At 31.8% G+C, this 17,029-nt stretch overlaps 2 protein-coding genes across 2 annotated transcripts; both read left to right on the top strand.

Moving 5' to 3' along the window:
- The first annotated feature begins 816 nt into the window (after positions 1–816).
- On the top strand, positions 817–5,265 carry LOC103844950 (GDSL esterase/lipase At5g55050). The gene is made up of 5 exons (XM_009121779.3): positions 817–2,992; positions 3,756–3,901; positions 4,022–4,255; positions 4,361–4,616; positions 4,806–5,265. The coding sequence occupies exons 1-5, from the start codon at positions 2,719–2,721 to the stop codon at positions 5,027–5,029; spliced, it is 1,134 nt and encodes a 377-aa protein (XP_009120027.1). The 5' UTR covers positions 817–2,718; the 3' UTR covers positions 5,030–5,265.
- A 224-nt stretch (positions 5,266–5,489) lies between these two features.
- Positions 5,490–16,904, top strand: LOC103844951 (GDSL esterase/lipase At5g55050). Its single transcript, XM_009121781.3, has 5 exons — positions 5,490–7,768; positions 11,119–11,264; positions 11,377–11,610; positions 11,719–11,974; positions 12,136–16,904. The coding sequence occupies exons 1-5, from the start codon at positions 7,495–7,497 to the stop codon at positions 12,357–12,359; spliced, it is 1,134 nt and encodes a 377-aa protein (XP_009120029.1). The 5' UTR covers positions 5,490–7,494; the 3' UTR covers positions 12,360–16,904.
- The last annotated feature ends 125 nt before the right edge of the window (positions 16,905–17,029 follow it).

Genomic DNA, 17,029 nt, shown 5'->3' on the forward strand with positions numbered 1-17,029 from the left:
GTCTTGGATTAGGATCTCCTCAAATGCAGCTCCCTCTATCCTAAAGAAGTTGGTGGTCCAGTCTACAATATACAATCTGTGGAGACAAAGGAACAACATCATCCACAGCAAAGGTTTGCTCCCGCCTGTTACTCTCTATAATCTCATCGACAAGGAAGTAAGGAACTCAATTACAGCTAGGAAGCATAGGAAGCAGTTTGGAAATTTGATGTCTTTATGGCTTAGATAATGCCATTGCCTATGTTTTTTGTTTCACCTTGTTTTTACCTTTTTTTGTCAAGGTGTCTCAGTCTCTTTGATATACAAATCTTATAAAATCAAACTTTCATTTATATATTAACAGTTATGCAAAAAAAAAAGAATATACGTTTTCATAAGTGACAAACAAAAACTCGTGTCAATCAACGGGACAATGTGTCATGCATGCATAATTGTGAGGTTACCGTTTTTTTTTCCTTTCAAAAATGCAGTTTTATAATAAATTTCAATACTACTATTGTTATTGAATTGTACAGTAGTATTAATCGTATCGATGTGCGCAATGAGTTATGTTTTGATTGTCTGTGGTTTATAAAAAAAAGAAGCATTTGATTGTCTGTTGTGTTTTCCTTGTGTGAACGCGCTCAACTAATTCAGACCATCTATTTATGGTTTTTTCCCGCAGTCTCCGCAGTTCTGCATAGTGAGAAAGAAGACCATAATTAATTCCAAATTTTTAATTGGGGTTTTTAGTTTTTTTTTATAGATTTTAACTAAAAAAAAGTAAAAACCATCACTTAAATAAAAGATACAAAAACCCTTTTTAGCCAAAAAATATATATTAAAAAAATTAAATCATGAATTAAAAACTCCGACTAAGAAAAGGAGGTTAATCAAGCTAAAAACATGATTAATAGAGAGTTTTTGTGATGAGGTTTTTATGGAAATATAAGAAACCATCTCTTAACTTTTAACTAAAAAATTAAGAACCGGCTCTTAAATATTTAAGAGCCGGTTCTTAATTTTTTAGTTAAAAGTTAAGAAACGGTTTCTTATATTCTGCTAAAAATTATATCCTAAAAATTACCTATTAATCATGCTCTAAGCTTACATGACAGTAACTTGATTTCAATCATTTCAAGCCGAAACTAGACAAATCAATGTTTAGAAATAATGGACCTGCGTGTTTTAGTTTCATTATGTAGCTTCATAAAATTGTAAAAATTAATATGATAAAAAGAAAAGTTAAGCTAGTAAGAAAATATTACAAACTAGAGTTAGAAGGGTGAAGAATTCTTCTTTAATCTAGGCCACAGATCGAATATCGATCTGCTATCGACTTCCATCGTTAGATGTCTACCTGGTCACTATATATTTTAAAATGGCAACAATGATATCATACGTTTTACATATTCCAATGATTATTGTGGAAGTCGATGTAGGATTTAACCTGATTATGTTTAACAAGAAAAAACAAAATGTTTGACCAAAAAAAGAATAAAATAACACTATTACATACTTTCTCCGTTTCTAAGTGATCCCTGTTTAAAAAAAAATATTTTATTTTTAAAATATCTATATTTAACATTTTCATGTATGTAAGAATGACAAATTATAAATTTCAAAAACATTAACTGTGTTACTGAATTTTGATTGGTTAAAATGAAAATAGCTAAACACGGAAAATAATACATTTACTATAAAAATTTTAATTTTTTTTAATAACTGTGAAAATTTTAAAACATGGATCATTTATAAACAGAGGGAGTGTTTTTTTTTTTTAACTAAGGACTTTGAATTAAAAACATAAATGACAAGGTAAGGCTATGATGCCTTAAAGTTTGCATGAATTATAAGCCTCTATAATTTATGCTAGCATTAGCCTAACTATAAGCCTCTCTTTGGGGTGTTAGCTCCGATTGTTTTTATCTCGGCTTTGTTTTCCTGTAAAAGATTTGGGCTAAATTTTTGGTGTACCCGACTCTTAATCACTTTTTCGTTATGTTCGAATTAATGAAATATAACAAAAAGGACTTCCGAGTAAGTGCCATTTATAAGTGGATAACTCAAACTTCGAATTGCAACAAATGAAATGTATGTCTTTATTTGTGAAAATACTTGTCCTTCAGATTGAACTGAAGTAGCTTTAGATATGGAATTGTGGACCTTGTGGTTATAATGGATTAAGAGAGAATTGAGAAAGCTTTGTGTTATTTCATTACTAACAATAACGTAAAAAACAGTCATGAACTCCTCACGCGTTTACGCAATATGAATCCCACATTCCCACTACACTTCAAAATCTCAAATCATGGAAACTAACTCGTTTTTTTTTGACAAAGAAAACAGGAACAATCTCATTTTATATATTTAATCGTATGATGCGAAAATATGCTTTTAACATATTGTAAAAATGTCGCATTTTATTTTATAAAGTCATTAGATATAATAAATATGAAATTGGCACAAGAGTGGCAAGACATACCACATAGAGCCATGCTCAGTCTGACAAGGACAAAAACAGAAGCTGACTCTTCTTGCATTTTTATTTTTTCCTCTTTTTCACATTATCATAATTGAATTATTGATAAATTTTTCTAAGTTTGTAGATTTTTTCCAGTCAGTATTCACATTTCTTTTCTCTCTATATAAACCACAGTAAGTTTATATCTCTCTTACAACTCCAAGAGCCACGGAGCTACAAAACCCACACCAACGAGTTCGTCGGGGAAAAAAAACATGCCGACGAACAAGACACCGTCCCTCCCCATATATTCCCTCTTCCTTGGTTTACTTTGGTTCGATTATTTTCCCGGTTTAGAGGCAGCAACCGGAAAACTAGGTTCGGTTCCGGGAGTATACGTGTTTGGAGATTCGTTGGTTGATGCCGGAAACAATAACTACTTAGCATTTTCCGTTTCCAAAGCCAACTATCCACATAATGGCGTTGATTTTCCTGGCAAGAGACCCACCGGAAGATTCAGTAACGGCAAAAACGCCGCCGATGCTATCGGTGAGTGTGTTTTTTTCATTTTTTCTGTGTCATTTTGTTGTTTGCATATGAAATGAAATTAGTAATTTATTGTTTGCATATGAAATTATATTATTAATATTTGGCCTGGTCAAAAGCTCGCTACGCGTTATCTATGCAGTGAGAATCTACCAAATTATCCGAAAGATATAAATCATAGCATTTTCATACATTTTTCTGAATTGTAGCTATTAAACATTTATATTAAATATGTGGAGTATAATTATTAGTGCATTTTGGTGTACTAGTCTATACTTTCTCAGTGTGGTTGGAAAAACCAGGGATCTGTAGAAGATAGCTTTTATTACCTTTTCGGAAAATATCAGATTTCGTTCTTAAAAATTAAAACTTAACAAATCACTGTTTCGTATAATGCAACCGAATCACTCCAGATCGTTATGCTCACTCACCGTTGAACGCTTTCTCGGCTGTCGAATCATACAGGTGGACGTGTTTTAGAACAGGGATGCTTGGCATGTTTATGTTGTGTTAGGCTACGATTGGATTGATTTAGGTACCGTAAAGTGATGGCCATTGTGCTTACATATATCATATATTCACTTATAATCATAAAATGAATGGTTAAAAGTTAGAAAAAAAAACTAAAATAAAATAAACAGAAACGAAAAATTGCATGAAATTCTAATTACCAGTTATCAATATATTTCGAAATTGTTGCAACGCTACGATAGAGTATAACTTTCTGGGAATTCATTTTAACCTTTCCATGTTGATTCATAATTAGCTGAGAAATTTGGTTTACCGCTACCACCGCCGTATCTCTCACTAAGAGGCCTGTTTAAAGAGAAAAGGAGAAAATCTGCCGCCGTGACCGGTGTGAATTTTGCTTCAGGTGGAGCCGGTATCTTCAACAGCTCCGACCAAAAGCTTGTAAGTTATTTATATAGATAAATATTCCATTCTATGACATACTAAACTTATTTTAAAAATTCTGGAAAAGAGTGAAAAGGAGTATTGATTCAATAGCCGGCATTATTTTAATTAATTCAGGGACAAGCTATTCCTTTATCACACCAAGTAAACCATTGGCTCTCTATTCATCGTGAACTGACGAATCAGCTTGGACCAGCCGAAACACAAATACATCTATCCAAATCTCTATTCACAGTGGTCATAGGTAGTAACGATCTTTTTGACTATTTTGGATCGTTTAAACTTCGAAGAAGAAACAATCCTCAACAGTATACACAATTAATGGCAGATAAACTCAAAGAGCAATTGAAGGTAAACCACACACCTTTGAGCACCTAAGTACATGTGGTTAAATATATGAAACTCCTAGAAAAATTGATTGGATTTACTAATTAAAAAATTCTGTTATTAATATAGAGGATTCACGATACTGGAGCACGCAGATTCCTAGTAGTCGGAGTTGCACAAATTGGTTGCACACCGGGGAAAAGAGAGAAGAACTCGGCAATCCATGAATGCGACGAAGAGGCAAACACGTGGTGCTCTTTGTACAACGAAGCTTTGGTAAAGATGTTGCAACAACTCAAACAAGAGTTGCAAAGCTCAATAACTTACTCTTACTTTGACAACTTCAAGTCCTTACATGACATTATCTCCAACCCTGCCCGTTACGGTACGTCAAAACAAATTGTTATCACCTCTAATGAAAACTTGGACGAATTCATACCACGATCATGAGACTGAAAACCAAATCAGACCGTTCGCATTGCATGTCACGATATTGATATAAAATATTAGCTTAATTTTGTGTTGATATATATATATATATATCGTTGTCTTTTTTTTTTCCTTTTGATTTTAGGTTTTACTGATGTGACATCAGCTTGTTGTGGAAATGGGAAATTAAACGCGGATATTCCATGCCTTCCAGTCACGAGATATTGTTCAGACAGAACCAAATATCTCTTCTGGGATCGTTACGGTCATCCCACGGAAGCTGCAGCTCGAACCTTCATCGACCTTATGTTATCTGATGATTCACAATACTCATCTCCTTTAACTCTCAGTCAACTAGTTTCTTCATAATGTCAATATGGGGATTCGTTGAGAAAGACTACAAATTAAGTATATCAATGAAATAAATTTTATTAATTTGCTAGTGTTTCTCTCGTTTTTTTTTATAAACCTAATAAGGTTATCAGATGAGTATGCAAACACTATGGGATTTACTTCTTTTGCAGAAAATTGACATCTTTCCAGTTCACGATTTGGCTGTGTTCTTCAAAATTCTTTTTTGGGAATCAGAGCTTACTGTTGTTACGAATGAGAGGGAACAAAGAAACAAAGAATGAATGTAAAATGACGCTAATATACTCTCAATAACTCCGCCTATAACACCAATTTAAAACTCTCATAGTTCACTAAAATTCCCAACAAATTTCCAAAGAAATTAAATAAATATTTTTAAAAATTAATTCTGTAAAAAAATTGTCGAAGATTTCTTTATGAATATGAATTCCGTCGGAAATGGCCTTGTTTTTATAGTGTACTGACTGTTGGTAATTATGTATCCATTGCGTTTGATTTATTTTCATGTAGCTTTGATTTTTCTGATTTCCTTACCAGCATAATTAAATCGTATCTGAATTATTGTTCTTCACTACACATGACAAAAAAAATTAGTTTTAGCTAATAAATTATATATTGATTTTACAAGTTACGTACGAATAAAAATAGAAGATACATATACACAGTATGCCAAAATCAAAAATACATAATCATATAGTAAGTATAATTTTAGTAAAAAGTGACCAGAACAATATATGCAATGTTGCACCAATATTTAGTCCATAAAAACATATATCTGTTGAAGAGAAGATTCCACATTGAAAATATGTAGAGGATTTAAGTAATATATAAAGGACTTCTGCCACACACTTACGGTCAATTGGTTTTAAGTTGGAAGTCCAGTAAACTTGTCATGGTATCAGAGCGGACCCACGCACTGACCTATTAATCCGACCGAAAAGTGGTCCGATCTTCCCACGAATTGATAGCCCAAAGAAAATTCAACTTTTTCGAAAAAACTAAAAAAAGAAGCATTATCTCGGAGGGGTATTGTGGATTTTACGAGATTAATGGTTATACGCACCATTATCTCGAGGGAAAGTGTTAGAGAAAAGATCTTACATTAGAAATATGTAAAGGACTTAAGTAATATATAAGGGATTTCGGACACTGCACTTACCGCCAATTGGTTTTAAGTTGGAATCCGGAAACTTGTCAATATGTAATGACTTCATTTAAATGATAATGTTTTGAATGACATTTAAACTTCTGTTCTCAGATTACCAATGATTTTAGTTAAAACGGTGCTAAACGAGTAATATAAACGGGTCTGCAGGTTCTTAGAATAGCAAAAGACTAAACACGAGGCCAATAAAGAACAAGACCCCCAAAAACAAATGTTTTGAAGTAGCAATCTCTTCCATACACTCGGCTGAGTCAAACAAGACTATCTTGTCTTGGGGGGTTGCGTTGGCTTTGTAGATAGATGCATAAATGAAACCGTATAAGAGGGAGCTGACGGGTATGTTTGTGATGAGAATGTTGTGGTTAGCACTTAACACTTGAGCGGGGCTGGATTTGAAATTTCGGGGATCATAAACATTTTTTTATTAATCTTAATAATTTATTTTGATAATTTAGAAGTCACACCACTTATTTCTCTTATTGAAACAGAAACATTAGACCCAATTTTTTTAAAAAAGAATTTAAATAAAATACACCATCTATTATAAAGTAATTATGAAAACAATATTATACTACTATTTTTGTTTCTAAACTAATTATAATATGAACCAAATTACTAAGAAGATAAATTGCACAAACAATTATAATAATATTAATTAAGCCACATAAGATAAATATTATACAAATAAAATGTCTATTTAACACTAAACAACATTCGATTAATTTATAAAATTTGTTTAATCAATTTAAAATAAAAGTTTGGGGACTAACGATCATCCTTTTATACCCTGAACTGGCTGTACACTTATGCTCTGGAAACTATTCAGGAAACTAAAACAACTTGGGAAAAATATATGAACAAAAATCATGACTTTCTAAATGAAACGATTTTAGGTCTTGTAAATGATACTTCTCTTCACTGGCGTTTAGAAATGTACTTTTCGATTTGTAGATATATTGACTGAAATTTTTGATGGGAAGCGTTATGAGAGTCTATGAATTTTTGGGAAAGAATATACTCATGTTTATTTGATTGATTTGAAACACTCCACACGAATGGAAGGAAAACAATGATGATAGGATGGTTGCATAAACAATCATGACCGCAAAATTTAATTTCTATTTTTCTATTAAAAAATATATGACGGACACAGAATCTAGGTTTGCTATTTTTGCCGACTAAAATCTAGGCTTGCTATAAAAAAAAAGAAAAAAAAAGAAGACGGCCTATAACTCTCTTACAACTCCAAGGGGAAAACAAAACCCAAATTAAATAGTTTTGTCGGGAAAAGTAGAACATGCCGAAGAAGAAAATGCCCTCCCTCGCCATTTGGTTACTCTACCTCGGTTTACTTTGGTTCGATTCATTTCCCGGTTTAGAAGCAGCGACCGGAAAACTAGCATCGATACCAGGATTATACGTGTTTGGAGATTCATTAGTTGATGCCGGAAACAATAATTACTTACCAATTTCCATAGCCAAAGCTAATTATCCACGTAACGGCGTCGATTTTCCTAAAAAGAAAGCCACCGGAAGATTCTCTAACGGCAAAAATGCCGCCGATTTTATCGGTAAGTGTCACATTATTATTTTTATGTTCGGTATGAAATGAAATTAATAATGTTTGATATATTTAAGGCATCCGCAAAAGAAACTCTATAACTTTAAATGTATAATATTTTTTTATTAAAAAGGAACTTCAAAACTTCAAATACGAAGTTTCGTAGAGTAAAACTATATATATATTTAAAGTTTCACCATTCAAAACTTCGAATTTGAACTTTCATACTTTTATTTGCATTTTAGTCCTTGCAATTACACATCAATTATATTTTAATGATTCTAAAGTTTTTTTTGTTTACCGTTTTAATCCTTAAGATTTTTATACCTCATAAGTATTTCAACTTCTAAATTTAAGTTTTACACATAAATTAAATAAAAACTTTAAAATAAGATTACAAATATTTTAAAACTATATTTTAACAATAAAAAATTACTAAAGAAACTTAATTAAAAGTTTTTAAAAAGGTTATGAAGACATAATTGATCATATGACAAAAAATGAGGATACTCAATCTCAACTATTTTTAGCTCGAATCTACAAATTATAAATCAAGAGAGTCACTTCTTATTTCGAAATGCACTAGTTGATCGTATATGGAAACATTATGGGAATAATTTTATGAAATAACGTGGTATTTTGCTTCTATTTTAATATTTAATAATGTATTTATTTACTTATAATTGGATATATTAGTGTTATATTTTATTAATTATTATTAATGCAATATTATTACATATGTGCTATTTATTTATAAAATGTTTATAAATTTAATTAATTATGAAAAATATAAAGATCATAATATAAAATATAAATAATTTTGAAGCTATATTTGAAATTTTTCTTTTGCAGAAGAACATTTTTTTTGTCAATAGAAGAACATGAGTTTTGCAAACTTCAAAATATAAAATCTTTTTGGAGATGCTCTTATGTAGGCCACATTTTGTTAGAATTAGATACATGGATGTGCTATAAAAAAAACAATACACCAAAAATACTACTATTTATTAAAAATCAGAAATAATACTCATACAAAAATAATACTAGAAATGTTAATCATTTATCATAATCTATATTACTGAACCATAAATCTTACAAACCCTAAATTTAAAATTAAATATAATATGTTTTATATAATTTATTTGTAAAATATTTAATTTCCAGTTTTATGTTTATTTATTCATAACATATATAATTAATGATATAGTTATGTATAGTGATATATTTGTCTCTATAATTTTTATAATGGTCTAAAGATTAATTTATATAAGTAGAATGAATGCGGTAAATCATTTATAACCAAAACCATTATTTTTGAATTTGAATTAAGCAGTTCAAGTAAGTTTAAATTGTTTTAAACTGATTCAGATCATTCTAAAAAAGTAAAGCAATCTAAATCGATCTGACTCGGTTAAATCAAGTAACCTTAAAGTTAACTACAAATCATTCTCAAATTTAATTAATTTATTATCAGTTATTAATATTTCATGATGTATAATAAATAAAAATAAGTATTTTGTTAACGTTTAAATTTCGAGTAATTTGTTTATACAGTAATCTCCTATACATTATTTGAGAATAGATTTGTCATATGTAATCACCACATTAATTTTGAAAGAAAAATGATGACAGCATATTAATTGTGACATGGACATTTACATTTAATATTAATTTCTATTTTGCTAAGTTTTTAAAATATTGTAATAACTCATAAATCATCAGTAATATAGCTATAAACAATATAATAGTAGAAACAGAAACATAATATTTGTAAAAAAAATAGAATTATTATTTAGTTATATTTTCATTATTATATAATCTTTATTACTAAAACATTTCTTCAAACTTTTATGCAGTATCTTAAAAATTGTAATTTTCTTATCCAAATACCATTTTTTTAGTATCTACAAATTTTAGAAATATTATTTAGTTTTATGTTTTAATAATTATATATAACAAATTTTTCTCTTAATTTTACAGAATTTTATTTAATATATTTTAACCAAAATAAATAGATAAAAAATATTCCTAAGATTATAATTTTAAATATATACATATGTATTATTAAATATAATTTTTGCTAAAAAGTATTATTTTATATTAAGTTTTACATATAATTGCATTTAAAATTTAAACTTAAATATTGTAATCAAATAATAAAAAAAATATTTTAAATATAATTTAAATTTTAAAAACTTTTGTTTTTGCATATGGTGCAAGAAAAAACCTAGTCTTTTATGAAATGCTTAACTACCGCTTAACGATTGTTTTAACATTGCTTTTAATGATATTGGTATGATTTAAACCGTTCTTTGAGATAGAAATTTGTTTTATTCTTCTTAGAGAATATTTTTCTATATATATTTACTAGTAATCATAAAATGAGTGGTTAAAAAATAAATGGAAAGAAAATTTATTACATGTAATCCTCTAACTATTTTTATGACATTCAAAATTTCATATTGAGATTATTATTTTGACTTTTAAGGGATTCACTAGATTTGAATCCGCACAACCGCGCGGGTGTTAATTTCTTTTTATTTACATAATATATAGTTTTTACGTCAAGAATGGTATATATTATAGTTTTCAAGATACTTTTTTCCATCAAATCAATTATATAAAAATGTAACATGTTTATCTATCTTTGTTTCTATATTGTTGAATAAGTGTTTCATTTTTATAAATATTTAAAATATGTAGTTTGGTAAAATAGAAAATAATTTTCATTACTAAAAACATGGTAACTGAGTTCAAAATTATAAAGTTAACAAAAATTTAACTTATATCTTCTTTGATTATAATTAAAAATTAATTGATTAAACAATTAGTATTTTTTTTTATTTTTAAAAGTGAACTATCTAATATCAAACAAATAACATTGACAAATACTTAAATAAATTACATACAATGTATACTATTAAACATATATTAAAAGTCTAGGTTTAATCTAAAGATTAAAAATAAAATGTATTTGAAAAAAAGTTAAATCATAGATATTTTAAATATAGTATATATTATTTCGTATTAATAGATTTTACCATTTAATGTGACAATTTTTAAATCAAAATAATACACTTAGCCCAAAGAAACTATGCATTCTAAATTATCTTTAACCAAATATATGAAAATTGTAAGCCCAAATAAATAACCTAACTGATTTGTAGGAGTTGGTTTAATATTTAAATGTATTAAGGATTAAAAATGGTGACATTTCTTAAGTACGTAATAAATAAATGAGTTGTGATTTTTAGTTATGGTCCATTTTTTTAAATATCACACATGAAGGAGAAGTCATGACTTCTATTTTAATATATAAGATTCTAAATCTGTTTATTTTGTTGGTTGGTTAATAATTAGCTGAGAAATTTGGTTTGCCATTACCGCCGCCGTATCGCTCACTTAAAGGCGCACTAAAAGTCAAAAAGAGAGAATCCGCGGCCTTGACCAGTTTGAATTTTGCTTCAGGCGGAGCCGGGATCTTCAACAGTTCTGACAAAAAACTTGTAAGTCATTCATATATTTCCTTCCATGATATATTAATATTATTTTAAAAATTCTGTAAAAGAATGAAAAAGAGTATTGATTGCATGGTTGACATTATTTTAACTGTTTTAGGGACAATCGATTCCTTTGTCACACCAAGTAGACGATTGGCTATCTATTCATAACGAAGTGACGGGTAAGCTTAGACCAGCCGAAGCACAGGTTCATCTATCCAAATCTCTATTCATTGTGGTCATAGGCAGCAACGATCTTTTCGACTATTATGGATCGTTCAAAACGCGAGAACAGAACAATCCTCAACAATATACCCAATCAATGGCTGATAAACTCAAAGAACAATTGAAGGTAAGCACAAACGTTTGAATATCTAAAATCTAAATACTAATGGTTACATATATGAACTCCTAGAAATCGAGTTGTTTTACTAACTGAAAAAATTATATTAATTAATAGAGAATTCATGAAACTGGAGCACGTAGATTCCTAGTAGCCGGAGTTGCACAGATTGGTTGCATACCGGGGAATAGAGACACGGACTCGGACCTCCACGAATGCGACGAAGAGGCAAACAGGTCGTGCTCTTTGTATAACGAAGCTCTAGTTAAGATGTTGCAACAACTCAAACAAGAATTGCAAAACTCAATGAGTTACTCTTACTTTGACAACTTCAAGTCGTTGCAGGACATTAACTCCAACCCTGCCCGTTTCGGTACGTAAAACAGAAGTATTAAATTTTACTATCACCACTAAGAAAACTAGGACGGATTCATACAGCAATCATGAGCCTTAAACCAAATCAAGCTGTTCCTATCGCATGTTATGAGATTATATAAGAAACCAAACCGTGTCTTTTTCTGTTTGTGATTTTAGGTTTTACTGAGGTGACATCAGCGTGTTGTGGAAGTGGAAAATTAAACGCGGCTAGTCATTGTCAACCAATTTCTAAGTTTTGTCCAGACAGAACCAAATATCTCTTCTGGGATCGCTTTGGTCATCCCACGGAAGCTGCATCTCGAACCTTCGTAGACCTTATGTTATCTAATGATTCACAATACTCATCTCCTCTAACTCTCACTCAACTGGCCTCTTCATGATGTTAATATGGGGCTTCGTTTTCCAAAGATTAGATCATCATATAGAAAATGGACTCTGAGAGTGGAGACTTAAATACAAATCAAAGTATATATACATACTAAATTTGTTAGCAATGTAATAAATTTTATTAGTTTACTAGTGTTTCTCTCAATATTTTACTTGTCTATTTTTGTTATTAAAGTTGCTAATTTCTCACTGTTTCAAAAAAATATTGAAATTTTAAACAAATGTAACTTTACACCCTGGTTTATCAGCCTCAACAATTGGGTTGTCACTAAATTTGTACATCAGTAACTAGTCCATAGCTGCTCTTCTCCCAAAAATCGAGACAATTCCGATCTCCATGGATCTTGATGCCAGCGGTGTCTCTGGCCGTTGGCATCTCCTTCTTCCCGGCTCCTTCTGCTACCGTTTCGCGCTTTCTTTTTGTCTTCGTCATCGTCATCGTCACCGACCTTTGCAGTATGGACTCTCTATACGCCTTCACTCAAACAAGTAGCACCGGATCTACTTCATTTGAGTACGAGCCCACCATACCTCTGCCTTTCGCCTCTCTCCGCCACCGTGACCAAGTGCTGCATTTCATTGTTTTTACCGGTTCGACTCTGTTCCGAACGATGCCCTGACCTTGCTCCAGATCCGTGGGCTTCTTCACTCCAAGCCTCTGCTCCGTTGAACGTTTCTCCTCACCGTATCCACTTCGTGGAAATCCGTTTCTATCAGTCGGGGGGGGGGGGGGTCCATGTCCAACCAACATCCCAGATCCGTACGAGCTCTCATATGTGGTTGGACCGAGTGACCTCTCTCGATGGGATTGGGCTTCACGCTGTTCATCGTAGTCTTCCCGGCAACACCTTATCAGAGTCAACACATTTCACCCACCCTCCTTGTGCGCCTCCCTTCCCTCTGCACCAGCGCGCAACATCATAGTGTTTGATGTAGCTCCTCCACTGGCGCTTTGAAACCCCTCCGCAAGCCATGTCCCGTCGTGTCGATACACCTCACAGATATACTCTCCCTTGGTTAAGATTAGGCCATGCACATGGTTGGGTTTACAAAGGTCCATTTACCAAGCATGTTCACATATCTTGGTCTTTTAAGCTTACATTTACTATACCAAGCATTCTAGATCTGTGTCCCCTTACAGATGGCCTATCCCTTGCATCGTGGGCTCCGACCTTTCACTTAACAGTCACACCTTTGTCGCCGTTCCTCCGGTCACCTCCGACTCACATAATCGTTTTCTTGATGGTTTATATCTGCAACGTCACCTAAACTCATCATTTCCCGACTCTGTCAACTGCTATCCTTCAGAGGTTGTACCGACGACGACTTTTTGTGTAGTCCTATTCTGGTAGCCTCTTCGCACCTCACTGGTCTCAACATCGATTTTGACTTCTTTGTGTTATTTCGAACACGGATTACAAGGAAATATTTTCTACGGGTTTTTTCTCTCTTTAGCCACTTTTATCTTTTGTTATGTTTTAGCTATGTTAGCTTATTATATCTCCGGTTATAATCATCTTAGTCCGTGGGACGTTTAATTTTAATATAACCATTTGTTCAGAAATATAAAGTAACTATTCCATAAATCAAAAGATTGAAAAAGAGAGACATAATGAGCCAACTTATTTAAAAAAGAAGAACTGAGCCAACTTCTTCATGGCTTTGTTACATTCTATACGCCAGATTATCAGCTTGATATTGGAGAAATCGTTCGTTCGACAAGTCTAAAATATCTTGTCGGATTCGGATGAATTGTGATATAGGGCACGCATTAATAGTATTAAAGCCCTGCTATAAGTTAAATCGTTTATCTTTTGGACTTAGGGGAGTGTATTCAACTGAGAATTTTAGGTGATTGTATTAAAATGACAAATCCACTGTTATTCAAACATGAATTTTAAAAACTCATTTAAAATCCACTGTTATTGAACTTAACAATTCGTTTAGCACTCTAAAATCCACTGTTATTGAAAATATTTTAAGTTATGGAGTTTTAAAGTTTCCACGTGATTTTATGGTGTTTGGTTGGAGTTTCTTAGTTAAAAAAAAAATTAAAACTCAAATCTCATGATTTTAGGTTATATTCTAGAGTAGTTTAACAAAAATCACATAAATTTCTGCAACTAATTGATATCATCTAAAACTTCATTAAAAATCAAATCACCTCAAATGTTATATTGAATACATCCCCTTAATGCAAAAGTCTTCCAACAAAAAAACGATGGAGCAACACGTACCTGTTTAAAGTGCACACTGTTTTAAACGATGAAAGTGATGTTGATTGATCCCAATATGATCAAAAGTCAAAACCCAAACACTTGATAAAGTAATTTCTATCTTCAAAGATCAACTGGTTTCTACTCGTCCATAAAATCCACGGAAATAGAGGTTGAGATAGGCTTGAGCGAGGTTTTCATGCACCCTTTTCCTGCCTTATGATTCACGGAGAATGATATATACCTAAACAGGTTATCGGATGGGTTTGAAAACACTTTAGAGATCCTTCCAGATAACACTTGTAAGCTTCATTTGCACAAATCACCGAACATTTTTTATACGTAAAATTTCCTATCATCTAGATTAATTTGATCTAAACTAATCTAATACTTCGAACATTAAATAAATTAATTTATACATTTATAAGCCATAAGCATCATTAATCAATTAACTTCTAATCACTTTTATTTACCTAATCCTAAATCTTAAAGAAAAACTATTTACTAATTTTCATGACAATGCAAATATCATAATCATATATATTGTTTATAATTTTTTAAGGACTTTCATATTAAAAAATTTAGGGTTTCTGAAAATTACAAAAGAAAAAAATTCAAATTTTAAAGGAAAATAAAAATAAGCATACCAAAAATCCCAACAAAATGGGTCCGATTGTTTTACAAAGTATAGCTGAAAACCCCCACAAGCGGTCCATCCTTAGACACGAAACTTTAGCATCGCCTCACCAAAACTGGAGATGCCACGATGGCGCCAGAGAAATTGGACTGCGAAGAAGCCACCACATTGATCGTCACCGGAGATACACCACCGAAGAGCGTTAAAGGACCACTGACAAAGCATTATGAGGGGGAGCAATGCCTGAAAAAGCACAACAACAGGAGAAGATGAGAGTAAGGATATCGATTCTAGAACTTTAACCTAAGACGGCCACCAGTAGCCCTCCATTCAAGTACCCCGTCATCCCCAAAGCGGGGTCTTACAAGACAGGGCCGGTGAGTCAAACAAACTCCACCTCAAGCATCACCCCCACCATCTTCAATCAACAACAACGCTGACGAGCAGACCACCCTACTTCCACCGATGACAAGAAGAAACGACACCACAGAGGGCAGCAAACGAAGACCCCTGAGGAAGCGAGCACCCGAAACCATTCTCATAGTGTCGGAACCGCAGAAGAGCCACCGCCTCCGGGAAACCACCAACCAAAGCATGCAGTCGCCACCAAATCGGCTCTGATTTTAAAACATAATCGAGAGGAGAGAAACCAGAAAAAAAAAATCAAAGAAAAGCAGAGCGCCCTTCCCCCACCGCTGGCCGGAAAAGCTAGGGACCGGAGGGGTGGAAATCAAAAAGTCAACTTTTCGATAAAGTTTCTAGAGAGAAGAGAAAGAGAGAACATTTTTCTTTTGAATTTTGTTTATAACTAAGATAAAAATGTGGGATTAACAAGAAAAAAACTATATAATTTTTCAAAGACATCTTAAAACATGAGTTTTGATTTACAAGAGACAAAAAAAAAACAAATAAGATTAAAAATCAGAAAATTAGGTTTAGAGCTTATTTTTATTGAAAGAAGTTAATATATGAAAAGATAGGTGAAATTGTGTTTCAAAAAAAACAAGGAAAAGATAGGTGAAATGATTGGTCGATCAACGATTGATTAAATACATGTTTTCTTTATTTGATTTAATGGTTCACTGGTTTGCAGACTGCTGCATCATGTCATATGGATCATCTAGGACGCTAGCAGTTTGGTCTTGGTCTGTGCAGGACCGGCTCAATGGTGTCAAGGATCCCGGAGAAAAAAATTCTATACTATTATTTTAAAAAAATTGATAGATATTTGTGTTTTTTTCAAAATACCAGTAGTATTTTTGAAAATAAATCTGTAAAAATAAAAAATACTTTCATATACAAAATTTTTTGAACCTTTTCTTGTTTTTAATAAAGAAATATATGTATTTTTTTTAGATCGAATCCTATCTATTAAAAAATAGAGGGACAACAGATTGGAGCCGGGGTGCTTATCCCCCTATCTAAGCCGACCCTGGGCCAGTGCACTCACCTTAGAGTCTATCACTCGTTGGTCACCCTAACCATTGGACATTGTACCACTTTTCTTTCTTGTTTCTTCATTTCCTTTCAAAAATTCTCAAAGTAACCATTTAAAATCTTTATATACACAAATATATGCATGCTGCATGCAGTATTTTTTTAATAATATCTAAATGCAAATTAACAACCTAAGATAAGTAAACAATAATTAGCTAGAACCATTAAAAATGCAAAATGTCAATTAGGAAAATGATTATTCTAATACAAGAAAGTTTATATTAATCAGAGGGTAAAAAATCATGTGCTACAGTAAGAAAAGTATCTAATAGAAATCATCTCTTGCAACCAACTAAATTATAATTCTAGTCAA

This window comes from Brassica rapa, chromosome A10, assembly GCF_000309985.2.
Source record: "Brassica rapa cultivar Chiifu-401-42 chromosome A10, CAAS_Brap_v3.01, whole genome shotgun sequence".
In the NCBI taxonomy this organism is placed as follows: domain Eukaryota; kingdom Viridiplantae; phylum Streptophyta; class Magnoliopsida; order Brassicales; family Brassicaceae; genus Brassica; species Brassica rapa.